Genomic DNA, 26,914 nt, shown 5'->3' on the forward strand with positions numbered 1-26,914 from the left:
TTCTAACTCGCTGCAATTTGCTGCAACTCGCTGTACCGGGTAGGCAAACAAGGCAAGCAGGTAACCTAGGCCCGGCCAGTACCTAGGTAATGTATGCCGCGGAACTATGCTGGGATCTGGGATTAGAGTTTAACCCGACCCAATGTTCGGATCGCCTTGTACAACTTGACGATTGATGTACGACTTGATGTACGACTTGACTCAGTCAGCTGGAGTCACGGAAGGGTTATTTTGTATCACCACAACTTTTTCAACTTGTTTATTTTCTGTTTTATTTTCTGTTTTATTTTCTGTATTGTACGCGCAAGACTTCAAGCCCCCGTGGCTAAGCCACTCTGAGTCAAAGTTGCGCGAATATATCCCCTAAAACCCCCCAAACCCCCCAAACCCCCCGCGTCTTTGCCCTATTTCGGGAGAGCTGAGAGGTTCCATCAGCTGACAGGGTGGCCTGATGACCAAACATCCACTACCCAGAATCCTGGATGAATAACATTGCAACGATACAAATTAACGTGCACTGCCAATTGTTTCAACTTTACTCTTTCATCCTGGAGTCGATATCTATGTCAAGACTCCATCGACGTCTTCCTCCGTCAACTAACATGGAAGAAGACACGATAACGGGTAGCCAGGAGCCACTGCTGGGTCGGGGTTCAAGTAGCGACGATGGTGGTAATATTCGAAGAGATTCGTATGGATCTACTACTTCCAGCAAAGATGATGTGGTAGTCACCATCGACCCAACGGATGATGGAGCAAGTATCGATGTCCAGGATGGCATCAAGCAGGCCGATGCCATCAATCAAGTCTGGTCGAGAGCTGTGCTCATTCTGGCGTATTTCTTGTAAGTCGTGATCGTGACAGCAATAACAATCACGCATTCGGCCATCGCCATCGACATCGACGTTTTAGCTGATCGTTTATCGCATCTCTAGCATTTTCTTGTGCTCGTTTGCGAATACTCTTCAATACCAAGTCATGTCCAACTTGCAGCCCTTTGTCGTCAGCGAATTCAGTGCCCATTCTTTAATCCCCACCATCGGCATAATAGCGTCTATCATGAGCGGCATTTTAAAACTGCCCATAGCCAAGCTAATCGACTCCTGGGGCCGCCCGCAGGGTCTCGCGTGCGTAATCGCGCTTGCGACCCTGGGACTTATCCTCATGGCCGCGAGCCAGAACGTCCGCACATACGCAGCAGCCGAGGTAATCTACCAAGTCGGCATCAGCGGTTTTACCTATATCCTCGACATCATCATTGCCGATACTTCATCGCTCAAGGACCGAACGCTCGCATTTGCATTCAACTCTTCACCTACATTGATCACCACATTCCTCGGTCCGGTGGTAGCCAACGCATTCCTCAAAGGAAGCGGTTGGAGATGGGCATTTGGTCTCTCTGCCGTGTTGTTTGTTGTGCTTTCTTTGCCAGTCCTATCCATTTTGATCATCAATGCGCGAAAAGCGAGAAGGTTAGGTTTACTCTCGGAACGCACTAGGAGTGGCCCGTGGACTATATCGAAATTACGCCAAGGACTGATTGATATTGATGGTATGTCAACTTACATGGCGATATCCGTAAGCTGGAGTCTAACATTTAGTAGCTTTAGGAATGTTCCTTGCCGCCGCCGGCTTAACTCTAATCTTGGTCCCATTTTCGCTACACGGCTCTGCGGTAAACAGCATAGTCGCCATCACGCCTATATTCGGTGTCCCATTTCTGGTCGGATTTGTTGTTCACGAGCGTACAACGAAGCGGCCGTTCGTACGATTCTCGCTCCTATGCTCCCGAAACGTGGCGGGGTCCTTCCTACTATCTATCATAATATTTATTTCCTATTTTGCATGGGATGGCTATTATACATCGTATTTACAGGTTGTGCATAACTTAACCCTCCAAGAGGCCGGCTACATAGGCCATATCTACGGCCTTGGTTCGTGCATCTGGGCCGTGGTCGTGGGGTATTTAATCAGGCGGACAGACAGGTTCAAGTGGCTAGCTTTAGCTGCTTTACCGGTGCATCTTTTAGGCGGCGCATTAATGATTATCTTCCGTCAGCCGGACACACATATCGCATGGGTTATTATGTGTCAAATTCTTATCACGATCGGGGGTAGTACGCTGGTTATGTGCGAACAAATAGCAGTCATGGCCATCGCAGACCACTCCGACCTAGCCTCCATCATGGCTATTCTGGGTCTTGCGTACTACACGGGCTCGGCAATAGGGAGCTCGCTCAGCGGCGCCATCTGGAACACGACACTCCCAACAGAGCTTGCTAGACTCCTACCCGAGGTCCCTTCTGACGAACTAGCCCTAATCGGGTCTGATCTAAAGAGACAACTAAGCTATCCTATGGGCAGCGCGATGCGAAGCGCTATTATTACCGCATACGGCATAGCCCAGTCCCGTATGTGTATCGCGGGGACCCTCATATCACTTTTCGAAATCCTCGCGGTGGGGATCTGGCAAGACGTTAGGGTTAGCCAGTCCAAGCAGGTCAAGGGGACTGTGCTTTGATGATAGTATGTGTGGACTATATATATGATACCCAGGTAGAAGCTCATCTTGGTGGTGCATTAGAACTTGGTATGTCTGGCAACTTAGCATAGTTATTACAGGCGTTGAAGCGAGTTTGCATAAGCATAATATTCATGATAGAGTACGGATTTAGACCGTCATTAAGAATATAGATGAGCTTTTCTTTTTTTCTCCTCCTCCTCCTCTTCTTCTTCTTCTACATAAATGATAACATACCTGACTAGCCCCCCAATAAGAAAATTTAAGACAACATCAAGACGCGTAAAAAAAAAAAAAAAAATAGTAGGCCAAATAGATACTAGGTTGCATGTAGAAAGGTACCTTTGTAAATACATTGTGCATCAAATAATTGTCGTTGAAGTACCTCGAGGTACTGGGCATGTATACTGTTGCGTATTATAGCATTAGGTCCTTGTAAGGCATTTGGCGAGTTTAGCGTTGCACTATTTGAACGGTAGTAGTTCTATGTACTCCGATCTCGCACGACATGCACGATGGATGCGTGTGTAACTACGTATAAGACAGGTACAGCTGCTACCTAGTGTAGGTAGGTACATAATGCTATATGTAGAGAGAAATTTTGATCTTATCAGATCCGCTGATTAGATGTCTAGCTCCCCCCGTCCGACCCACCCGTAGAAGTCGGAGCCAGCAAAGACCAGGTTGCATACGAGCATGGATACAGGGATGAGGGTGCCTGTTTTTTTTTTCTTGGTTCGTCACGTATTCCAGGGAATTGGGATCTATGGATTCCCATGTGTTCTCTTGGCCGGCTTGCAGATGCTTTAATAACATGCGCTTTTTGTTCGGCTTTCTTACGTACAAGTATCGCCATGGGGCCCGGTCCGTGGGATGTGGACTGGTAGAATTTTCGTGAGAACTTGGGTGGTTTTGGGGAGAATATACCGGAATGGGAGAGATGCCCGGGCTTGAGCTATTACTATACTCAGCTAACTACCTACCTAACTACACTCAGCTATTTAGTACTTAGGATAAGTACCATTTACGAGTTACTAGGGGTAATTCGGTTATTTCGATGTCAGTATGTCCCATATTCTCGCTTAACTTCCTTCTACATCAGTATAATACTCAATACAGCATGCCAGACACTCAAGACAAAGTTGCAGCTAGAAAAGGTGGTGTATATGCAGAAATTAATTCTCGTATGTTTAGTCTAAAGCCTCTTCCATCATAGATAATATCTTGTGTCAATAGGAGAGGGGATTATTTAATGAGATTCTTGAACAATCCTTCTTTCAGCGACGATCTTCCTATCATGGCTACACAATCGAATATTTCGGCATTGTCGAACTCTCAGTTTCAGAGGCAACCACTGTCTTATTTGGAAGGCCCGGTAGACCCCCCGTTAGTTGATCTAACTCTCGGTGAACTTTTGGATCTCCAATGCCAGCATCACGGCAGTCGGGAATGCATCGTCACGCCTTGGACGGGCGCTCGGTGGACGTACAATGAGCTCAATCAGCAGAGCTCTCAGCTGGCGAGGACGCTGCTTTCGCTTGGGATCGGCGTCGGAGATCGTGTTGGCATTATGGCTGGTAATTGCGAGCAATACGCCGCCGTCTTCTTCGCTGTCGCACGGATCGGGGCTATACTGGTGATATTGAACAACACGTACACACCAACAGAAGCGCTACATGCATTGAAGTTCTCGGGTAAGCCGTGATGTGTCTGTACCCAAGACGTGGCTGCCTTCTAAACTTTACTTAGACTCGAAAATATTCTTCACGACGAAGAAAATTGGAAGGCTGCAGAACACCAAACTGTTAGCGGAACTAGCCAAGGAGAAGGAGGGTCCCAACGTCGTCATCCTAAGAGGCGAGTCGGGGTCATATCCAACATACGCGGACCTAATCAAGCAAGGGAGATCGGTAAGCGACAGCGATCTTCATCGTCTCGGGAAAAGGGTTCTCGCGCATAATGTGTGTAATCTGCAATTCACGAGCGGCACCACAGGTCTTCCCAAGGCGGCTATGTTGACACACCACAACATCGTCAACAACGCTCGCTTCATCGGTGACCGCATGCGACTTACACCAGATGATGTTCTCTGTTGCCCGCCACCATTGTTCCACTGCTTCGGTCTTGTGCTCGGTATGATGGCCGTCATCACCCACGGTGCCAAGATTGTGTATCCGGAGGAGACCTTCGATGCGGCCGCCGTCCTTCGCGCCATCTCCGATGAGCGTTGCACCGCGGTACACGGCGTCCCCGCCATGTTCGATACCCTATTCAGTCTTCCCTTCCCTCCTAACTTCGACTGCACCAACCTGCGCACAGGAATCATCGCTGGAGCCCCAGTGCCCCGCTACCTCATGGAACTGCTAGTCGAGCGTTTTGGCATGACAGAATTCACTAGCAGCTACGGACTGACAGAGGCCAGCCCGACCTGCTTCAACGCATTCACCGACGACGCTATCGAAAAACGACTGACTACCGTAGGTACATTGATGCCACACGCGCGCGCTAAGATCATCGACCACGACGGTCAAATCCTACCGCTGGGCGCACGCGGCGAGCTGTGCATCGCGGGGTACCAGCTACAAGCCGGATACTGGAACAACTCGGAGAAAACAGCAGAGGTAATGCAGCGCGACGCTGAAGGCGTCCTGTGGTTACGGACAGGTGATGAAGCTGTGTTTGACGAGCAGGGGTACTGTTCCATTACCGGACGATTCAAGGACATAATTATTCGCGGCGGCGAAAACATATACCCCCTCGAGATCGAAGAGCGGCTACTAGCGCATCCGGCCATCACCCGGGCCATAGTCACAGGACTCAAGGACGCGCATTATGGAGAGGTAGTCGGCGCGTTCTTGCAGCTGGCAGATGAAGCCGTAAAGGAAGGGGAAAAACTGGGTGATCAGGAAGTTCGCGATTGGGTGCAGCAGAAGCTGGGACGCCATAAGGCACCGACACATGTGTTTTGGCTAGGCGAGGATGGTGTGCCGGCTGATGTGCCGCTGACGGGGAGCGGTAAGGTTAAGAAGTTTGAGATGGCGCGGTTTGGCGAGGAAATATTGAGGAAGAGGCGTTTGGAGAAGTTGTGAATAGGTACTTATGTGGATTGGCTGAGCTATGCTTTCTAGGCAGTGTTGTACACGCTGCGAGTATTTGGAGAGATGGGAGGCATAGTGTGATGATGGGGAAAGGATTGGCATAATTTAGTATAGAGTTGTGTAAAAGTAGACATGAGTGATGAAGAAGAAAAGATATATGAATGAGATTTAGATAAGAGAGATATAAGTTAGATGTTTGTTGTGGCCGAGTTGTGTTACCTATGGCAAAGGTTAGGTACGATGCATAAGTACATAACCTAGTAGGTTACTTACCTAAGATTTCCACCAGTTAAATGTGTGACATAAGGATCTTTACCATATTATAAAATCGATTTTATTTATCTCAGCAAGCTTAAACCAATAATTCGAAATTCCTTCGTTTCGTTGTACCTTTTTAGCCACATCATCTTTTAACCAATCACATCTTCACATTTACCCCACGAATCTTGTAACCTACCTAGAATTCGTTAAGCTTCGCACCAGTGACCTACAGATACAACCTATGACACGGGCCATGCGTTGTGTGGCGCTTGTAGCGGCTGCAGCCCGCCGGGCAATTCAACGAATCCGAGTCTGAGAAACTGAGACAATATCTGAACTTGCTGTTGTCGGTACACGATGTGCCGAACCGTCGGGTCGCCTAGACATATTGCGCAATAAGAACCCTTGTAATGGAATAATAGCGGCCGTACTCGCGGACCTGTTGGATTTATTCCGTTGGCCATTACGACGTTGGAGTTACCCTCTCATTGTGGAGATGCTAGCTTTACACCGTACGAGCCTCCTCACCGATGATGTCCTTCTTGCGGGTTTGCTCTTGGATGCTGTGCCGCTCAACCTCTTTAGCCCGTGAGCAAACTTAGTTGGTTTTCTCGCTCGCCCACCGGAAATGGAAGTTTGTGATCCCCATCTTTGGCAACGTGCGCTGATCTTCACCCCACATACCCCAACATGGCCTACATCATAAGGTCTAGGTCTGGGGGTCTGGGGGTCTGGGGGTTTCTTTGTGTATAACGGGAGAGATCAGCCTGGGCGCATCGTCCGCAATGTAACTTAAGGTGCATAAATAGAGTAACCTAGTCGGTCAGATCTTTTAATATTTAATGTTTAATAGAAATCCCCCATGCCTTACTCCCACTTGCAAGATTTCCTTTAGGACTACGCGAGGTACCGGACTGGCAATGAGGTCGTCACTGTTTCTGGTCGCGACGCAAGCTCTGCTGAGCTATGCTCTCAGCAGCGGCGGACGTCCTGATACGCTAATACGGGATTTTACCGAGAAACGACAAGTCGCGCAAGATATCGTCACTTGGGATGAGCACTCGCTCTTTGTCCACGGAGAAAGAGTGTTGATATTTAGTGGGGAGTTCCATCCGTTCAGGCTCCCAGTGCCATCTCTGTGGATCGATGTCTTACAGAAAGTTAAAGCGCTCGGTTTTAATTGCATCTCGTTCTACATCGACTGGGCTCTCTTGGAAGGGAAGCCCGGGGATTTCTCTGCGGAGGGCGTCTTCGACCTGAAGCCGTTCTTCGATGCTGCTCAAAAGACCGGGATTTATCTCATTGCTAGACCTGGCCCTTATATCAATGCCGAGGTTAGCGGCGGTGGGTTCCCAGGATGGATCCAACGGGTTCGCGGTCTTTTGAGGAGTGCCGCACCAGACTTCCTTAATGCGACGGATAACTACATGTCAAACATCGGCAAGATAATTGCAGATGCTCAAATTACGAATGGCGGTCCGGTAATTCTATTTCAACCAGAAAACGAGTATTCGGGAGCTGGCGATTATACCCCTTTCCCAGACGGGTCATATATGGAATACGTTCTTCAACAGGCGCGTGATGCTGGGGTAGTTATTCCTTTCATCAGCAACGATGCGAGCCCCCTCGGTCACAACGCGCCAGGAACCGGCGAGGGCGAAGTTGATATCTATGGGCACGATGGTTACCCATTGGGATTTGACTGTGCACATCCTACGGTTTGGCCTAAAGGAAATTTGCCTACAAATTATCGAAACGATCATCTCGAGCAGAGTCCAACGACGCCTTACTCCATAGTATGTATAAGAAATACCTTGCTTTTATCCCTGGCACTCTTTCTTGAACCGTCATGGGCATTCCTTGGTTTGCATTTGTTAATATCAGTGTAGGTTGAATTTCAAGCCGGCTCATTTGATCCTTGGGGAGGTTGGGGGTTTGAGCAGGTAGGTTCTCACACACCATTAACGAACAAACTTAGCTCTTTACTTAAGGCGTATAATAACTCGTTAAACTTCTATTTTCAAACATGTGACTTACAGTTATATAGTGCAGTGAGCTTGTGAATCACGAATTCCAGAGAGTCTTCTACAAGAATAACTATGCTGCGGTAAGCATGAAGAACCTCGAGACATATAGCCATCTCAAGTGTGCAACGTCGCTAACATATACAGGGTGTGACGATAAACAATCTCTACATGATCTTCGGTGGCACTAACTGGGGTAACCTCGGACACCCTGGCGGATACACCTCGTACGACTACGGAAGTGTCATCAAGGAGGACAGAACAGTTACGCGAGAGAAGTACTCGGAACTAAAGTTACAGGCGACGTTCCTACAGTCAAGCCCCGGTTATCTTACGGCAACACCGGGAAGTAGTTCGAATAACGTCTACAGTGATAACCCTGACATCACCATTACACCAATACTAGCAAACAGCACAGATGATGCTTCGTTCTTCGTAGTGAGACATACCAATTACTCGAGTTTCGAATCGACGCAATACAAGGTCAAACTGCCGACGTCTCAAGGGACACTTACGATTCCTCGGACAAACCAGTCGCTCAGTCTCAATGGTCGAGACTCGAAAATAATAGTTACCGACTACGACGTTCAAGGCACTCGACTGCTTTATTCCACTGCCGATGTTTTTACCCATCTGAAGCAAGGAAACCAGACGGTTCTTATCCTTTATGCTGGATCAGACGAGCATAATGAGTTCGCAATTGAAGCGCCATCGAATAGCCAAGTTAACAATATCGAAGGTGATAAATCATATAGCGTAACGAGTAGCAACTCTAGCTTTTTAACTATAGATTGGGCGACCCCTGAGGAGCGATCCGTCCTTCATATCGGTGACAGCATCTTGGTTTATCTACTCAGTTAGTCTGCCCCGTCGGAACTATTTTCCATTGCTTACTGACTATCTCTAGATCGAAACGCGGCATATAACTATTGGCTTACTGATATTGAGGACACAAGCGATAAGGTGCTCATTAATGGGCCCTACCTCGTGCGTTCTGCTTCTCTGAAGGACAACGAGCTACACATCAAAGCCGACTTCAACACGTCCACAACAGTTGAAATTGTAGGAACCCCAGAAGCAAGGCTTTTCGTCAATGACGTAGAAACTTCGACCGAGTCATCAGACTTTTCGGCGACTGCCCACGTTTCCGTAGACAGCCCCTCATTTGCCGTCCCGAATCTGGCAGATCTCGAGTGGAAGTACATCGACTCGCTCCCAGAGATCCAAGAGGAATACGACGACTCACTATGGACGAATGCGGACCATAAGTTCACAGATAACACTTACCAACCCCTCTTCACCCCTGTTTCTACCTACTCTTCTGATTACGGCTACCATACCGGAGTACTCCTGTACCGGGGCCATTTCAACGCCACAGGTAATGAAGGGAACTTCTCCCTATGGACCCAAGGCGGAAGCGGCTTCGCCGTATCAGTATGGCTCGACGACCACCTTCTCTCGTCCTTTGGCGGAAACCCAGCAAACGCAAGCTACCAAGGCAAATACGACGTCACCGGTGCTGGACTTGAAGCCGGTACGGAGCACGTTTTTACCGTCGTCGTAGAGAATATGGGCCTAAGCGAGAACTGGATCGTTGCCGATGAAATGAAGCAGCCTCGCGGAATCTTAGGATGGAGGCTGGAGACGTCCAAGGCGACTAATACACCCATCAGCTGGAAGCTAACGGGAAATCTCGGTGGTGAAGATTACGTAGACCGCGTGCGCGGTCCACTAAATGAAGGTGGCCTGTTTATCGAGCGCCAAGGATACCATCTCCCAGGCGCACCGACGGAATCATGGGTATCCCACTCCCCGCTTGAAGGTATCGGCTTGCCGGGCATTGCCTTCTACGCAACCTCTTTCGACCTTAACTTGCCTTCCGACGAATGGGACATCCCGCTGGCATTCTCGATTTCCAACGACACTTCCGCGTCCGGTATCTATCGGGCTCAACTGTACGTTAACGGTTGGCAGTACGGCAAGCTAAGCAGCAACGTCGGTCCCCAGACAGTATTCCCCGTACCGGAGGGAATCCTGAACTATAACGGCACGAACTATATCGGTATTTCGCTATGGGCTCTCGAACAAGGTGGTGCGAAGATCCCTGGACTCGAGCTTGTGGCTGGAACGCCAGTGTGGACAGGAAGGGAAAAGGTCGAGCTCGTAGATAGTCCGGGCTGGGCGGAAAGAAAACGTGCTTACTGATCGGGAATACTGGTAGAAAGGGGTTGCCAATACAGCAACTCGAAGGTGAATACCTAATTAATAAATGTGAATAATCATGAACTTCGAAACTACCTAACCTATATTTTTAGATACAGGATACGAGTAGTCATATGTGGATGCTAGAGACTTAAGTGCATGTAACAGTATTGGTTGAGGTCTAAGTCTGAGTTTTGCTGCATACAGTTGAGGGATCACTTTATATGCCTAGACATCCGACTGATTGCCTATGCTGTAATACGGTAATACGGTTATGCTGTAATACGGTGAGTTAAGTCTATGCAACCAGATCTGCGACAGCTATTCAGTAACCGAAACCCCAAAACATCAACGATAGTGTCGCCCTCCTACCCCTTACCCGCCTTCCTCCTCTAGCCTTCATCGATTAGCGTTGGCCACATCCGAAAAAAAAAAAGCCAAGTCGAGACGTGCCGGGCAAAATCAAATAATACACGTAGATAGAGTTTAGAACTAAATTCATAGCTATGGCAAGATTTAACTGGGATGTGGTCAGGAGGTACTTATAGATTTAGGGAAAACCTGGAAAGTTTCACTATTGCGGCAAGTGCTGCTAATAGATTCCAAATAATATAGGAAAGAAATAATGTTGAGATCGGTTCCAAGGTAGCTTCGATGACTACCTTAGGAAGGCACATCCAGGTTTCTTACGCTTTTCCAAACCTTATAAATCCGTAGTCTCAGCTATTGCGCGACATGCTTCCACGTCGCTCTTTAACTTTGCAATCTTAGCGTCGAATCGTGTCAAACAGTCCTTCCCTAACGGCAACCTTAAGATCTTTCCCTTCAGCGCGCCTGCTTCTCCTTCACCCGTTACTACCTCAAAGACACGGTCAGCCAGCTTATCTGGATCTCCCCTTTGAGTTTCCGCAACTTCGTGGAAACGCTGCATGGTTTTTCCAACAGGCGTATCTTTTTCATGCTCGGGAAGGCCCTTTTCGTTCGCGACTAAGGCTTTGAGGAAGTTTGTGCGGAATGCGCCAGGCTCTACTATCAGAACATCGATGCCCCATTCTGCAACCTCGCGCGCTAGAGACTCGCTAAGCCCTTCGAGAGCGAACTTGCTGCCGGCATATAGTGAGCATGTTGGAAGGCCATCTTGGCCGGCTATGCTGCTGATGTTGACGATAGTCCCGGATTTACGGGCTCTCATCCCGGGAAGAACGGCCTTTACACGGAGTTAGCGATGATTCTCCTGTGCTTACCCCCCTTTTGCAGACATGTGGGTCTAAGGCTAGGGGTGATTGCAACGTCATCGATGCAAGACTAAGCCGACTATAGAATAACATCGTAGGGACTCTGGGAGGGGATCATAGTAATACGGACCTGGATAGCATAGATTGGACCGAAAAAGTTCGTCTGCATCTGAGTATTGACTTCGTTCTCGCTAAGAATCGTTAGCAAGCACAATGCGTAGCATAACCGAGATCATTAATGGAAGAAGACGTACGTAAATTCCGATAATGGGCCAAGGAGTGAGTAACCGGCGTTGTTTACTAGAATGTCGATTTTACCATAAATCTTCTCAGCTGCCTTCACTTTCTCGTGGATGCTGATTTGAGACTCTGTCATGTCTATTTGCACCACTTTCCCTCCTTTGCTCTCGATGGCCTCGACGGCTGCGGCAGCTCGTGTCGGGTTGCGCATCGCACCGATGACCTTATGGCCAGCCTTCAGAACACGAAGGCTGAACGAGAGGCCTAGGCCATTAGAGGCACCTGTGATAAGCCAAACTGGTGATGACATTTTGGAAAATACAGAATAGATTAATAAATTTCAAAGGCCAAATTAGTTGAACTTGAATATGGCTTTATAGGTGCGTTCTCTTGCAATACGGATATACGGTATGCCAATCACCTAAGTCCGATATATAGTGCCCGTGACTCGATGAGATGCATGTTATCTAGTAAATAAAGCGGATGTAACGACATATGACTTGATCATTCTGAGTGATGGAACCGTGCTACCACCCAAGTCTCCATAGCACGAGCAACTTACCTTAGGTGCCTAGGTACCTAAATGATGCCAGTGACAATATTATTGTCTAATGGATAAGAAATGACGGTTAGTAAGGAACCTATAGTGGTTTTCACTAAACTTCTTTTTTCGAGAGAGAGAGGGATAACGGGTATTGAGAACATCGTTATACTTTGTCAGGATTTCTACCTGTTGATTGATGTCATACACAGAGTGAGTGTCTAGGGTAGGTAGACCAAGTGGTATATGGTATTGGTCTAGTAACGCCTGGCCTTATATCCTGTTACGAGGGCGCGCAGCGGCCCTTATATAATAGTAGATAGACCCTTGTGACTACCCCTACCTACTTATACCCTGACATACTCATGATCCGAGCGAGATTTAAGATATTAACACTATTATTATAAGAACTACTATGGATATATCTACCTATATAAGACCGTATTACTAATGTCCTTATCCTTAAATTCTTTTGTTTTAGTTACCTTGGTGATCCTAGAGCGAAACTTCTAACTTAGTAGCTATATTTATAAGAAAAGGCATAGGATAGGTTCTAAAACGACCTAGCTATCTATTAATAATACTAAAAGTTTCATCCTTTGGCGTGGTAAGAAACTACTACTATTAGTTAACTGTTATATTTCCTTTGTTTCTCATGTTCATCTATTACCGATGTTTTTATCGGTGTTAAAAGGAGGACGTTAGAGGCCAATCAACGACTTCTAGCTTACTCTATTTAGTATATGGGCACCTGCGTACATTAATATAATGCTCAAAGAAGCATGCCTTAAAAAACCGAAGCTATTGATACCAACGCTACGGACACCCTCGTGGCGGCTGGTAACAACATACCGAAATTCAGATATACACTCTGCAGTCAGATCTTGCTATGGCTATTTAAATCTTACTCCACTCCGGGGACTAGCATAAATCCGAACCTAGCACCCTATAAACCGGGAGAGAATACTGTCCGGTTGATATTTATAATTCTACTATTTCGGGAGTACGAAAGTATAGGTTATATCCGTGGTTTTAATGATTGCCGACATGCCCGTAAGGCGAATTAGGTAGACATAGTATCCTTGCGCCTATATCTAGACCTTGCATATTCTACCCGGACCCCTCGGCTTACGTGACATCACCGAAGAAATATCGGCTTTTGGATGAATAAGCGTCATTTCGATTATCCTTATAAGAAAGAGACCTCTCCTAACTGTTACTATGTAGGTGATTACCTGGATAGCCACCACATTCGTAATAGAATTGTTCAGAGCCCAGACTCCCCCTATTAATACCCGTACAACTATCACTCACCGTTATAAATCATACAAAATGTCTCTAAACATAGCATTACCACTAGCACCAGCACCCCAATCCCCTCTGGCTCGCTACCGCTTGCTTTCCCCTACGGCGTCGATTCGTGTCAGCCCTTTATGTCTAGGTACTATGAACTTCGGGAATGCTTGGAAAGATTTTAGTAAGTGATGACACTCATCTTATTTTAACAATTCAGACTCATCTACTCCCATGCTTCACGGGAGTGATATTTATTAACACCGTAATCCTTAGTGGGTGAATGTGACGAGAAAACTACCGAAAAAATCCTCGATTATTACTATAATCAGGGGGGTAATTTCATCGATACGTCAAATAACTACCAGTTCGAAGAGGCGGAGAAGCGCATTGGGGCATGGATGAAGAAACGTGGTAACCGAGACCAAATGGTCATCGCAACCAAATTTTCCATTAACTTCCACGCCGGGCCGCGTGGAAAGGGGGAGATCATGATCAATTTCACCGGCAATGGCTCTAAGAGCCTGCACGTTTCGGTGAATGCCAGCTTGGAAAAATTACAGACCAGCTACATCGATTTGGTTAGTCCACCGCTATCTGCCTTGACTTTCTACCCTGTATAATTAACATGGCACTTTTAGCTTTACGTACACTGGTGGGACTTTTCTACCAGTATCCCCGAGGTGATGCAATCGCTCAACCATCTCGTCGCAGCCGGCAAAGTGCTTCACTTAGGCGTAAGCGACACGCCCGCTTGGGTTGTTAGCAAAGCCAACGAGTATGCCCGCCAAAACGGCCTCCGGCAGTTCAGCGTGTACCAGGGTAGATGGAGTGCGTCGCAGAGAGACTTTGAGCGCGAGATCATCCCCATGTGCCGTTCCGAGGGCATGGGCATTGCTCCCTGGGGAGCTCTAGGGGGCGGAAAGTTTAAGACGGAGGAGCAGCGCAAAAGTGACGCCGGCCGCAAAATCCAAGCTACCGAGGAGGACATCAAAGTCAGCAAGGTGCTTGAAGCTGTTGCGAAGCGAAAAAACACTCTCATCACAAGTATTGCTCAGGCCTATGTTTCCAGCAAGGTGCCCTACGTATTTCCCATCGTTGGTGGCCGTACTATCGACCACCTGAAGGGAAACATTGATGCCCTGAATATTAAACTGTCTACAGAGGACATCAAGGAAATCGAGGCTGCTATTCCTTTCGATGTGGGATTCCCTAACAACTTCCTCTACATAGGCGAAGTACCTGAAACTCCTGGCCAACTGCGGATCCTGGGCGTTGGTGGTACTATGGATTACGTGCCGGAGCCGAAGCCTCTTGGAAGAGAGTAAACACTCGCTGCTCTTCTACTAGTGACATAACTATCCTTATTTCAGATGTATCTAGAATTAGGATATGCGCTTAGTAGTAGAACTAAGGAGTCATCGTATTGGCCGATAAGTAGGTAGTTACACAGATTCGGTCTTTGTATTATCTATAAATCACACGCAAATTCATGTATCACTACCCATCCTTGTCGTGAATCATTCTTCTTCATTCATTGCTCATAATTTTGTTACTACCCTTCGACCACTAATCTTCTTTCTCAACTATTATTCCCGAGCATTGTGCTTTAGCCGTATGTGCACTAGCTTCCCTACGTAACGAGCATCGTTGGGTCTCTGTCTCAATAGGATTGTACCCCTATTGCTAGCAGACTGGCAGTAATAGCGAGTATCTTTTACCGCTCCACGATATTCTGCGGCGAATGAATTCAAGACAACTTCTCGCCCTTTTTTCCACCCTCGTGTTTCTCCTTCCATTTCTTGTAACTATCAACGGCAATCTGACAGTCCATGAGCTCGTTGACTTCTTCTAGAGACATTATCGTACGTCCCTCGTCGGGGTCTGCCAAGTTTAAACGCTCGCGAAGCAACCTAATAAAGACTTCGCGGTTTCTGTCTTGGCTACGGATCCAATTCGTGAGTCTATAAGTAAGTGAAGGTTTGCGGTTGTACCATAGAATCTGATCTGCCAAGCGGTACACCAGGTCTCGATGGTCTTTCTTCTTGGGATCAATGTACCAGCACAGCAATTCCTGCTCCTCGTCACTGAGGTAGTTCACGCCATTGTCTAGATATAAGTCAAATAATTGGCGGATGTAGTCGGTGCTGCCCTTGGAGGCTTCCTGCTGCTGCTCAAGTTAATACTGTGGTTCAGTTTGACGTTGGACTTATTGGAAAGGGGTGGGTACGTTATATACCTTTGCAACATTTACGGCTTTGTTGTATTCTGCCTTTAGAAAGGATATTCTATCTGCATGATCTTGCAAGTCTGTTGACCGAATAGGCACATTAGGTGGTTTATGATGCTCGGACATATTTTCCAGAGGTGTACGAGATTGCTCCAAGGTTTGGAACGGATTCGAGTTCACATAAGCCCTGCGTCGATTGGTTCTCCAGGGAGGGGTCTTTCCCGTAGGGCGTGGACGTGGAAAATGATCAAATGGCGAGCGTTGAGAAGGAAGCATTCTCGGGTCGCGCCTTCTCTGACGTCGTCGCTGGGCAACAGCGCCATTTGTAGGCGCCTGAAGTTGAGGCGACGGAGTTATGTTACGCAAGGCAGCAACCCCGCCTAACGGAAGTACTGATGGTGAAGGGAGACCTTGAAGTGGTGTGAAGCTAAGAAGTGTCTGGTTCGAAAGGCCCGGGGGTGGAGACAGCTGATAAGTTTCTGGAGTAGGAAACGGCACAGGGGTCAAGTATCGGGTATGATTCTGAGAGTCGAGACTTACTGCCGATCTTGAAGGTGTAAAGTAGTAAGGCTGGGGTGCAGTCGAAGGCTTCTGGGGAAGACTTAAACTAGTTGGAGAGCTGAGGTTAGGCATCGGTGGTTTGGGCGGGAGAGATAAGTCTGGGTTAGGCATCGTGAAAAGTATTGAACTATGATAATGATAATAAATCAAAAGAAGTTATATTATATGAGGCTGTAGACTTGATTGTATGCAGAAGATTTCCGGATGTGCAGGCCTCGCATAATATATAGAATAAATTATGATACCGCCATCACCAAGGTTGTTGTCGCAGGTCACTAGTCGAATTTGATGATGATGATGATGAGAACGTTTACGTCTATTGGGGGCTTTATGCTATCTAATTAGATACTGCTAGTCGAATTTGAGTCAGCAGGCAGTCGTATACCGCACACACTGCGATATCACGATAATAATGCCGGTATTAGTATGATCTAAATAGATAAAACTATAGTTAGATCATATTCATTTTGGAATATTGGACCTTGATTGGATTTGGTATTGATAGGTAGCTTTGCGATATCGATCATTCTAAATTACCTCGCACTCAAGCTGATATCTTTGGAAGCTTTGATCATTACTTTACTATTAGAGGTTTTTCCTTCCCTCTAGCAACATGAACGATGTTTTATTTTCCTCCGAACTCTAGATAGCTTACTCCTTTGGGAATCTATCGATTTTGGTAGGTACAATTAACACGCAGATCTGAAAGGCGTGGAAACAACTCTGTTGTCCTGTTGGTAACCCCAAAATCAAGCCATGGAAGCCAACAGCCACCCAGGTACCTACCTATGCATACTGAAAGTATCCTTTATTCTAGGTGTCTTATCTAGAATCTTAATAATAGAGAAGTAGCCCCAGGAGTAAGTGGCATACGTCAGAGCATTGCAGCTATAAGGAAGGTGAAATGTGAGGTACGGTAAAGAGGAGGCATTTTATGACAATGAATATCACCATTAACATCAAAGAATTTAACCTTTGCAACATAGCTTATGGAAAGGACTCCCCCCTGATGTTGTTAGCTATTTTTGTTGAGCTCCAGCTATGGTTGTCTCGATACCTATGGTATATTATGTGGCAATTAGACGGTTCCTCACACCTCGCGACTATTAACGCGGAGACGAGGCCCTTAAAGCCCTCCGATGCCCCCCATACATTTTGCGTCAAGAACACCCATTCAGGCAGCAAACCACTGGCTTGGTACACATAGGGACTATATGCTAGTTACACTGGAAGCTATCATCCTCATGTTATGCTTAGTTACATGTAATTTATCTAACTCCTTATCAACAATAGGAGTCCCATCAACTGCCGCCAGGTAGTAATCCTGTCCTTGATCACTATTGTGCAAGTTAATTGAATGGACCCAGTATAGTAAAATATTTATATATATATTTTAACCTATAATATAGGTATCTAGCTCAGATAAATATATAGCTTCAAGTAATATGAGATATGGATGCACGGATACCGTGTCTCTTGTTAGTTATGATTTGAACAGACGTACAAAAGGGACTGTGAATTCTAAGAAGTTAAAAACATGTGCAATAGAAACAGTGATAATTCTAACACGATAGATGATTAACACAAGTCGGTATTATCAAGCAGACAGGAAGACCTAAATTATGCCAAACTACCTAAGGTTGAGATTTGCTATGTTAATCATATGTGTATGCCAATTACCATGTCAACTTGAAGGGCTCCATAATGTCAATAGGGGTTAGTTGTTCCAAGAGTGGTCAAACAATACAATTAATTATAATTTCTTAACCTCTTCAATTAAAAGTCTAGACCTGGTATTGAGGATATAAATGCTTGTAAATTACGGGTATTAGGTACTTATTAAGACAAGGGCTACAAAAAAAAAGATACACTACATGTAGACACTGATGACGACACTAGATCATGTACCTTTAGGGATACCTGATGTACCTTTCAAGTCCGGTATCGGTCCGATAAATATTTATCAGATCCGTGTCGACCCCACAACATTTCTCGGGCGCGCTATTAACTTCCAAGCTAAAATTTTTATCTGATCCGCCATTAGCCGTGACACACCCATTGCCAAAGCTAACATGGTTTATGTCTTCCAATCCATCCGCTTGAAATTATCTGATCCGCTTTTGCCAACAGCCAAGAGCCATGGTCTCGGTTCGCTGTCACTTCCCAGTACGCAACCTTTCCAATCTCCGCAGTCCCTGTTAAATCATCTCTCGGCTGGATGGTAAGATGGGCTGGGTAACTGAAGAGACGTTAACGTTGACCGCGCGATCCCTTGTATTAGTGTGTAAAAAAGTCTTGAACATGGTGGCCTACGACTTATGCACTTATACGGAGATGGAAAGTGGGAATTGAGGATACCTACCATTAAGAACCACCGAACAAGGTATTATGCTTTAGGGTACTTGGCAGATGAAAATGATTCACTTACATATAGGAAGAGCAATTAACTGGTTGACTAAGATGCTGGCGGAATAACTCGGTAGACTATAGACTAGTGGATTCATTCCATTTGCTCTGCTGGTAAGCCTGCTTGATCAGGAAGGAGAAGAATCATGGATCCTCACTGCGAATAAGAAATTTTCTTTCCAGTCCTTTTTTCTTTTGAGTAATTAAGTACTATTTCTAAGAAACATCGAAAAAAGCCTCCAATTGATGTCCATTAGATACCCAATCGCACCTGTAGATTACGTTACACTCCATCCCTTCTTTAGCAATGACGGCACCCTCTACGAACGAGCCGGTGCTCAAGCTCCCACATCCGTACCTTACATCCTACACTCTCGTTAAGACGTCGCGCCTCTCAGACTCTGCTCCTTGGCTCCAAGTGAAGCCCCAAGAAGATGCTGCTGGCGAGGTAAAAGCAAAAACGAAACCGTCACCAGAACGCCTTGACAACGACACACTCTTCTTTACCGAGCCCACGGACCTTAAGTCAAGCGAGCGGCCGGCCGAATCCAACAACACACCATGGGGTCGTGCCCGCCGCTCTCCGAGCTCAACAATTGCGTGGGACGTCGCGACACCACCCACGTTAGCTCAGGCCTGGCTCGTGATTTATGTGCTATTCACGGTACGGCCGTCGACAGAAGGGCTTCGGCTCACGCTCGAGGGACCCGGCCGTGAAGCACTCGTGGCACAGCTTAAAGCTGTTCTACTGGCCATCGACCATCCTACAGCAGTTGGGTTGAGCGACGAGCTGCTCGTCCTGCGCAGCACCTTCTGGCAGGGCGCCGGCTCGCCGTTTGGACCGCGCAGCGTCTGGGTCCCTGACTCCGGCAGTGATCCTCAAGATAATGGCAATTCGTTGCCGAAACCCCTCTCCACGTATCCCCTAACGCCACTTCAACATGCGATGACATCCGAGGCCAGTGGAGCTCCGGCGTGGCACCCGCGACGGCCTGCGAAGCCGCGCCCGGGCTCTGTGGTATATAGTCGATGGATCCCTCACCTGCGCGAGAACTTCAGCATGGTTGCGCTCGACTGGGAGAACCCGGAGCACCTAGAGCTATTCCACAACTGGCAGAACGACCCGCGCGTCTCGCAGGGGTGGAATGAGACAGGTTCCCTTGAGCAGCATCGTGAGTACCTGCGTCGCGCCCAAGTCGATCCTCACCAAATTACGTTGCTGGCTGCCTTCGACGACACGTTTTTTGCCTACTTTGAAGTGTACTGGGCCAAGGTACGTAAGACAAAGCTTAGCATGACTTGACGATCATACCGCATACACACCTGCGCCTATATGCACAAGCGCTAACTATTTTCTCTACCTACAGGAAGACCGACTCGGCGCGTACTACAGCGCGGGAGATTTCGACCGAGGACGACACTCACTGGTGGGGGATATACGATTCCGTGGTCCGCACCGCGTGACGGCGTGGTGGTCTAGCTTGATGCATTATTTATTCCTGGACGACCCGCGCACGATGTACGTGGTGGGTGAACCGAAATATACCAATAGCTCGGTTCTGACGTACGATTTCATGCACGGCTTCGGACTCGACAAGTTCGTAGACCTACCGCATAAGCGTTCGGCATTTGTGCGGTGCTCTCGCGAGCGCTTCTTCCAGCTCTCACCGCTTGGAGAAAGTGAGAAAGTTGTTGGTGGTACTTTGGTTGGGTTGCTCCCAAAGTTGTAAAATTTAAGTTCAAGAGGTAGGGTAGAGATGTTGTCACGTGGTATGGCGTCGTGGAAGGAAGAAGGGGGAAAAAAAAAGAAAAGCCTCGAACTGATTAGGTACGCTTATCGTTTTTAGGGGGCATCGATGTGGATTTATCTTTTTTTCATCCCCTCCTATTTATTATCAACGGAGATTCATTCACATTATCACAGATGCATCAGATATACCAAATACATATATATACATTTTGACGGAATGAGAACTATACTCATATTAATATCCAACTAACAAGAACTATCTAGTTTAACTGTGTGATGCGGTCATAAGATACCCGCCATAAATCGTGTCCCAAATCGTCAAATCATTTTACCCTGGAACCCCAGTGACGCCAATACACCCTAGTCAAAGCAAAGCACAGATTGAAGGTTTTCGGTCTATTTCACGCCTTAATACCACCTAGACGAAGATGATCCCAGACAACTAAACGAGGGAAATGTTAGTTATCGGCTGGTAGGGCACTAGAGCTTGAAGGTGAGAGATATGCCTGTGGCAGGTTAACTTACTTCTGAAACCCAGGTCCTCCTCGAAGAACCATTCCATCACTTGCTTTCCGTGCTTCATGCCATCTCCGCCGTATGAAAGGGCGTTCTTGCCGACTGCGAGGCCGATCATGGGCGGGACCTCGCCTAGTTCGTTGAACACGGGCTCCTTTCCTTGTATATCCTGCAGCATGAGCTGGTGGATGTTTAACCCCGCATAGCGGCCCTGGTGCATAGCTGAGCCGCAGCGCTTAATGCCCGACCAATGGATCAGATCACCGACGGCAAAGTGAGACTCGGCGTTAGGGACCTTATCCGAAGAGAATTGTAGCGTTGGCTTAATGTTGACGTAGCGGTCCTCGCTGAGTGAATCCTCGGGGAGATAAGTGGTCGACGGTACGCTGCGGGAGACAGCCATGACCACTTGGCTTGCAATCATCTTGTGACCGTTTTCGAACTCAACCTCGAACACCTCGGTGCCGTTCTCATTCTTAATAGGAGTCTTACTCTTCAAGCGGTGGTTCAAGAGCACATTGACGCCGGCTTGTTCTGTCAGATCTAGAGCACAGTCCTTGACATTATCAGGGAGTGGTTCGGCCGACAATAGCTTAGCTCGGGAGTGCGCCAGCGAAACCTTGACGTTGGGTTGAACCTCTTTCAATTCAGCCGCCATCTCAATACCCACAGCTCCTATTTTCACGTTAGAGAGGGGCTTTTAAAAATCGATGTGCTAGGAATAGGTAAACTAACCTCCGCCAACAATGAGCACCGGTGCGGTACTGTTAGTTACGGCATCGATGTGTCGGCGAGCCTCTTCAAGGTAATCCTCTCTTCTCGCCGATTGCGGCACCACAGGCCAGACACGTCGAAGTCCAGTGGAAGCAACAAAGAAATCATACACCTGATCCCGCGATACTTGATCTGGTTGCTCGACAATCGTTGCTGTCTTATTCTCGCAATCGACCTTGCTAACAGTGCCGTGGACGAACCGTACGTCCGGTCTCTGCAACACAGGGATATTTTTGAAGTTTACCCAGGCCTTCTCGGCGTAGCTATTCGACGCCAAAGCAAGAGGTGAACCAATTACATGGTCTGCAAAACTACAAGTTAGTTGGAAATCTAGAATCTAACCCCAATGGAAGGAGGAGACCGAGTTGGAGTAATTGATGCATGCATAAGATGCAGGGAGACAGAAGGGTTCTACGTACAGAAGCCATCACGCTCATCAACAATGGTGATCTCGATCGGGATAGGAGACTCGATGGTGTCGCACTTTTCGAGTAGATTGACGGCCACGGCTAGGCCGCCGTAGCAGCCACCAGCAATCAAAACTCTATAGGGGTTGGCGTTAGAGCGGGCGCCGCTGATGCTAGCAAAATGAGAAGCCATTGCAAATGTTGGTGTCGGAGAATTAATTGCAGTGGGGTGCAACTTTGGAGTCGCTGCGGTTGCGGCGAGGGAGAGAATACAAGAGTATTTCAAAGGCCGAGTTAAGAATCTAGTATTCGGGTGTTGAAAACAATTGGCAATCGTTAAACGCCACAACATCAATTTTTTCTCTCCTTTCTACCTCACACGCGGAAGGCTAGCTGCGTTATAAATTGAGCGAGGGAGTGGGAAAAAGGAGGGCAAATTTAAGGATCAGCCAGTGCCAATATTATCTCGTCGGTACGCGGAACAGGGTCTAGAAGAATAGGCTGATAGGTGAAACAGACATTTGAAAAAGGTATAGACGAGGTAAAGAAATCAAACTTGGAAGAAATTAATGACAGGTCTAACCCTAGTCATATGTATGTAGGTACCCAGACAGCCCGAATAAATTTAGTAAACTTGGTGAGTTAGGGGGTTAAGCCAAAGGGACAGTCTACTTGAACCGATAATCACGATTGGATCCATTCTGATCCGTACCAAATGCCAAGGAGGACACCATGCTCCCTTTGTATCTGGAAATTGCACTTCATACGTTTGGGTGTCCATTGCACGGTATACCTACCTACGGTACCTAGGTATCTAGGTAGGTAATTACCTCTATATAAGTGACTATGTTAAGTTAGTTTACTTAAATTGACATTTAGCTTTTTAATTCCCTTCCTCCCTAATATTTCAAGGCTTACCAAGTCAATAATAGCTAATTTAAGTATTTTCCGAGAAAATGTGTGATTACCAGCTTCGGTCAGTAGGGCCTAGTTTAGGTATCCGGTCGGTTTCGATGTTTCATTTCCATTAGATCTGATAAGAAGCAAAAGAGCGGTGATCACGTCAACGCCCCCGCCAAAGAACCGATACGTACCTTCGATCCGGTGGGGCAGGAGGGGGGACAAAGTTATCAGATCCGCAGCCTGCAGGGATGGAGACAGGGATGGAGAGTCGAGTTAGCTGCGAGACCGGCATCGAACTCGGCCAGTATGATCCGAGGATAAAGTCTATGTACCTCGACGTACCTCAACTCGTACTCGCTTGTACATTTCGGTACGGTGCGGTTTATTCCTTCGAATCCACTTATGTTTCTGCCGGATGAACTGCAACCGGATGGGCTTATAATATTCCTATTTGGACTAATTAGTATGCTCTCGGTGTTTTGTTTTGAATAACTAATATCGTGGTTAACACAATGCCGTGTGCCGGCATCTCTCCGTACCCCCTTAAAAGTTCACCGAAGAGCTTTTGCTGGCGCCGAAAGCCTAGCCGTATTTAGTTAATGTTTGATGGGCACTATAGCAGATATAAACAATGATGGATCACATGTGAGCGGCATTCAGGTGGCTTACACGGATACATAGGTAATGATTAAAGCGGTGAAATAAAAAGGCAAAAACTGCGAGGATTTCCACTCCGGTAAGAATCGGTTGTACAAAACGTGTGGATTCGTTAAGGCTTCTAACGCCACTAATGCATTGGATTGGGAGCCTCATGTTGCCTTTACCAGTAATGGTGGATTATATCCGGTCAACCGGTAATAATCTAGCATGCCGTATTCAGGAGAACTGCAGGGGGGAAACGCCACTGGATTTGTAAGTTGTGTCACGGCCGAAGATCCAGCCGCCTAAAAGCCATTGTCCGTGACATGTGTAACCAGCCAAAGAATGATAAGCTACGATGGGCATTTTCTTCTCCTCTTACTCTACATTAATGTTTTCTCCAGAAGCTTGCAGTAGCTATGCATCCCCTATTGTTCAATCAAGGGTTGAGTCTAATAACATATACAAGTACTTTAGAACTAATATCTTCACCTGTATATTTATTATTTATAGAGACGCCTTTTCTCTACCATATGGCGATTATGAATTTACTGATGCCTTAAGTATTAGGTATAAAGATTTCCGAGGGGGCCCAAGACAAAGCCGAGATGCAATTTGAATAAAATTTGATGCACCAGTAAGAACACTTTGCAGGGCGTATCATGGATACCTCTAAAGCCCAAGGCTATGGATGTCCGGAGGAAAGGACAGAAACACGTTATAAAACTAGACGATAGACGCCAGATTATAGGATAGGGGATAACGATGAAGAACTTCTATTGTAATTCTTTTTCGTATTGCTCCTGACAGCGTTGGTTTAATTTCAAGAGGTGACTAGCACTTTTGAGAACGTCGGTCCAGGATCTGTGTCAATCAGAATTTTCTAATGACGTTGATGCTCATGTTGTCACTAGTATGGTGCAAGGAATTGGGGATTTTGGATACAACAATACGGGGAATCAAACTACAAATCACGGTATAAGTCTTCTTATTGTGGGGGAGTCATCCATTCTCATTTCGTCATCAATCCTAGTACAACGCTATGATAACCTGCCAAAATATGACTGCAATATGTCAAGCAACCTATTATTCCATAGCCCATTCAATAAGCCTCTGTCTCATAAAGTTGTCCTCCCCGTAGCATCTCCAGACGTATCCCTCATATCTCATTTGTACCGCATCCTGCTCCTCGAATGGATTTCCCTCCAGTGGACCAGCAAAAGGATTGCAAATCGGTGCTTGCCTCATCCTTCTCAAATATGATCGTAGCTGGTATGCCTCTTGACACTTGGCGTTTCTCAAGAAGGCGTCGGTGTCCTCCGTGAAAGATTCCAAGCAGTCCATGACCTTTTCAAAGCTTTCTGTGTAGTCATTCCCATAATAATCGATGTCTTTCAAGTGGAGGTGATAGCAGTAGTCTGCGAAATCGAATAGCGCTTTGTGGCCAAGATACTTTATTTGTATCCTATTGTAGTCGTTGGGATTATTTATCTGGCCATGCATCGTCCTGTCTTGAAAAGAAGTTCGTCGCTGGGCGGGTTGCAAGTCAAAGTTGACATGCATAGAGCCCTCCCCAGAATATGATATTAGAGGAAGCATTAAGCACTCGTAAAAGAAAGGATAAACCTCTCTGTCCTGGTGTGACTTTTTGTTGATCGTGTTTTTCCATGCCTCCTGATGAATTATCCAATTCGGTACATTGCATCGTGGCCGCATCTCCCAGAAAGGCGTGCGAGCCACGGTAGGGCGATCCGGGTCTCGTCCACCGCAGAATTGTATATTCAAAGTACTCGGTGTGAAGCATAAATCGCGATTTATAGTCTTCAAAATTCGGCATATGTCGAACATTTTTGTTCGTAGTATTAATAAGGCAAGTAGCAAATAGCCTTTAGTAGCTGCCTGAAATGTGATTGAAATGGCATCGGGGCAATATAGGTATATGTACCGTGCCATTGGCGACGATAGGTCGCGGATGGTCCAATATGAAGTCCTCCAGTGTATGTAGTCTTCATCTCTTGGTTTCCACGTAACTCCGATTTTTAGTGCTGATCCTAAAGAGTACCATGGTTCGGCGATAAGATCGAGGTTCTTGATTTCGATGGTTTTGTGAATTTGGCTTCTGAGTTCTGAGTGGTCATGAACTTTTCCGAAATCGATAAAGCGACCTCCTGGCATGCGAGACAAGACTTCAGTTCGTATTTGCTGGCAAGTCTGTGCTAGAGGCGCGAGATCCTCGTCTTCAAGGTTATCATATATGATACTTCTTAGTTCTCTTGGGATAGCTGTCAAGCTAGATGGGGAGTTGAATTTCGATGCCATCCTGGTGCCGTCGGTAAATTATTGGCAGTAGCTGACGTGGTGGTGTTGGTGGTGAATTGTTGATGGTGAATAATTCGTAATTGTCACAGATTTAGCTTTGTAAGTTTAGCTAACTGTATTGTCGATGTATCAGCTGAGTGTCTAGGTGTATAAGACGATTTCTCAACTGTGCGTAAGAAAGGTTAAACTTCGTAAAATTTGGTGGCGAATAATTGAAGGTAAATTATTCGTTGGGGATAACTCGTAGTCAACAGTTGGTGGTGAGGTGAACAATTGTCGGTAAATTATTCCTGGTAAATAGCTAGAAGCGGATAGCTGGCGGTGGATAATTGAAGGTAAATTATTCCTGGTAAGTAGCTCGAAGTGGACGGCTACTGGTGAATAACTCGAAATGAATAGATGGTAGCGGATAATTGAAGGTAAATTATCCCTGGTGAGCAGCTCAAGGTAGACAGCTGGTGGTGAATAGTTGAAGGTAAATTATTCGTAGCGAATAACTCGATGTGAATAGTTGATAAATAATTCGTGGTGGATAGTTGATGGTGAATAATTCGTAGTAATAGTTGTGGTGATATTGAATAATTGATAGCGAATTGTCTGTAGGCAATTATTCGTAATGGGTTGTTTGTATTGGATAACTGATAGTAAATTGTCTATAGGCAGTTATTGTAGTGGATTGTAGAGAATAATTGATAGTAAATTGTCTGATGAATTATTCGTAGTGGATTGTTTATAGTGAATTATTCGTAGTTGTTTTTTTGTAATGAATTATTTGTAGTAGAATATTCACAATGAGTTATTTGTAGGTAAGTAGTGGATTGATTATTCGTAATGAGTTATTGGGAGTGAAGTATTGACTGTGAGTTGGTGATGGAAGTTGGTGGTTCCAAATATTTGTTAGTCGAAACACCCTTACTGGGGCCACCCTAGTGGGGGCCACCCATTTCCCATACAAAATCAACGATTTCGCATATTTATATTTAATTCAAGAAAA

General features: G+C 46.4%; 9 protein-coding genes across 9 annotated transcripts; 5 read left to right on the forward strand and 4 right to left on the reverse strand.

Annotated features, from left to right (window-relative positions):
* Positions 1–889: 889 nt before the first annotated feature.
* On the forward strand, positions 890–2,634 carry F4813DRAFT_60310 (MFS general substrate transporter). Its single transcript, XM_049248690.1, has 2 exons — positions 890–1,552; positions 1,605–2,634. The coding sequence occupies exons 1-2, from the start codon at positions 979–981 to the stop codon at positions 2,519–2,521; spliced, it is 1,491 nt and encodes a 496-aa protein (XP_049100258.1). The 5' UTR covers positions 890–978; the 3' UTR covers positions 2,522–2,634.
* Positions 2,635–3,149: 515 nt separating this feature from the next.
* On the forward strand, positions 3,150–5,833 carry F4813DRAFT_357972 (4-coumarate-CoA ligase). Its single transcript, XM_049243182.1, has 3 exons — positions 3,150–3,580; positions 3,649–4,215; positions 4,271–5,833. Exons 2-3 carry the CDS (start codon positions 3,774–3,776, stop codon positions 5,608–5,610), a joined length of 1,782 nt encoding a protein of 593 aa, XP_049100259.1. The 5' UTR covers positions 3,150–3,580; positions 3,649–3,773; the 3' UTR covers positions 5,611–5,833.
* A 967-nt stretch (positions 5,834–6,800) lies between these two features.
* F4813DRAFT_389073 (glycoside hydrolase family 35 protein) lies at positions 6,801–10,109 on the forward strand (the record flags this gene model as incomplete). Its single annotated transcript, XM_049246778.1, has 5 exons — positions 6,801–7,676; positions 7,770–7,823; positions 7,928–7,987; positions 8,052–8,760; positions 8,812–10,109. The coding sequence occupies 5 exons, from the start codon at positions 6,801–6,803 to the stop codon at positions 10,107–10,109; spliced, it is 2,997 nt and encodes a 998-aa protein (XP_049100260.1).
* Positions 10,110–10,502: 393 nt separating this feature from the next.
* Positions 10,503–11,987, reverse strand: F4813DRAFT_357974 (NAD(P)-binding protein). Its single transcript, XM_049243183.1, has 3 exons — positions 11,596–11,987; positions 11,472–11,532; positions 10,503–11,313 (listed from the first exon to the last, which is right to left on the reverse strand). Exons 1-3 carry the CDS (start codon positions 11,889–11,891, stop codon positions 10,810–10,812), a joined length of 861 nt encoding a protein of 286 aa, XP_049100261.1. The 5' UTR covers positions 11,892–11,987; the 3' UTR covers positions 10,503–10,809.
* A 1,242-nt stretch (positions 11,988–13,229) lies between these two features.
* F4813DRAFT_357975 (Aldo/keto reductase) lies at positions 13,230–14,926 on the forward strand. Its single transcript, XM_049243184.1, has 3 exons — positions 13,230–13,599; positions 13,692–13,996; positions 14,057–14,926. The coding sequence occupies exons 1-3, from the start codon at positions 13,455–13,457 to the stop codon at positions 14,741–14,743; spliced, it is 1,137 nt and encodes a 378-aa protein (XP_049100262.1). The 5' UTR covers positions 13,230–13,454; the 3' UTR covers positions 14,744–14,926.
* Positions 14,875–16,317, reverse strand: F4813DRAFT_395977 (uncharacterized protein; the record flags this gene model as incomplete). Its single annotated transcript, XM_049247771.1, has 2 exons — positions 14,875–15,582; positions 15,655–16,317. The coding sequence occupies 2 exons, from the start codon at positions 16,315–16,317 to the stop codon at positions 15,166–15,168; spliced, it is 1,080 nt and encodes a 359-aa protein (XP_049100263.1). The 3' UTR covers positions 14,875–15,165.
* A 2,474-nt stretch (positions 16,318–18,791) lies between these two features.
* Positions 18,792–20,424, forward strand: F4813DRAFT_60473 (acyl-CoA N-acyltransferase). The gene is made up of 2 exons (XM_049248691.1): positions 18,792–19,885; positions 19,980–20,424. The coding sequence occupies exons 1-2, from the start codon at positions 18,920–18,922 to the stop codon at positions 20,340–20,342; spliced, it is 1,329 nt and encodes a 442-aa protein (XP_049100264.1). The 5' UTR covers positions 18,792–18,919; the 3' UTR covers positions 20,343–20,424.
* Position 20,425: 1 nt separating this feature from the next.
* F4813DRAFT_395979 (FAD/NAD(P)-binding domain-containing protein) lies at positions 20,426–22,252 on the reverse strand (the record flags this gene model as incomplete). The annotated part of the gene is made up of 4 exons (XM_049247772.1): positions 20,426–20,804; positions 20,888–21,553; positions 21,614–21,955; positions 22,072–22,252. The coding sequence occupies 4 exons, from the start codon at positions 22,250–22,252 to the stop codon at positions 20,764–20,766; spliced, it is 1,230 nt and encodes a 409-aa protein (XP_049100265.1). The 3' UTR covers positions 20,426–20,763.
* Positions 22,253–24,687: 2,435 nt separating this feature from the next.
* Positions 24,688–25,920, reverse strand: F4813DRAFT_395981 (uncharacterized protein; the record flags this gene model as incomplete). The annotated part of the gene is made up of 1 exon (XM_049247773.1): positions 24,688–25,920. One exon carries the CDS (start codon positions 25,918–25,920, stop codon positions 24,688–24,690), a length of 1,233 nt encoding a protein of 410 aa, XP_049100266.1.
* Positions 25,921–26,914: the final 994 nt, after the last annotated feature.

This window comes from Daldinia decipiens (assembly GCF_022478715.1).
Source record: "Daldinia decipiens strain CBS 113046 unplaced genomic scaffold F4813scaffold_14, whole genome shotgun sequence".
Lineage (NCBI taxonomy): Eukaryota > Fungi > Ascomycota > Sordariomycetes > Xylariales > Hypoxylaceae > Daldinia > Daldinia decipiens.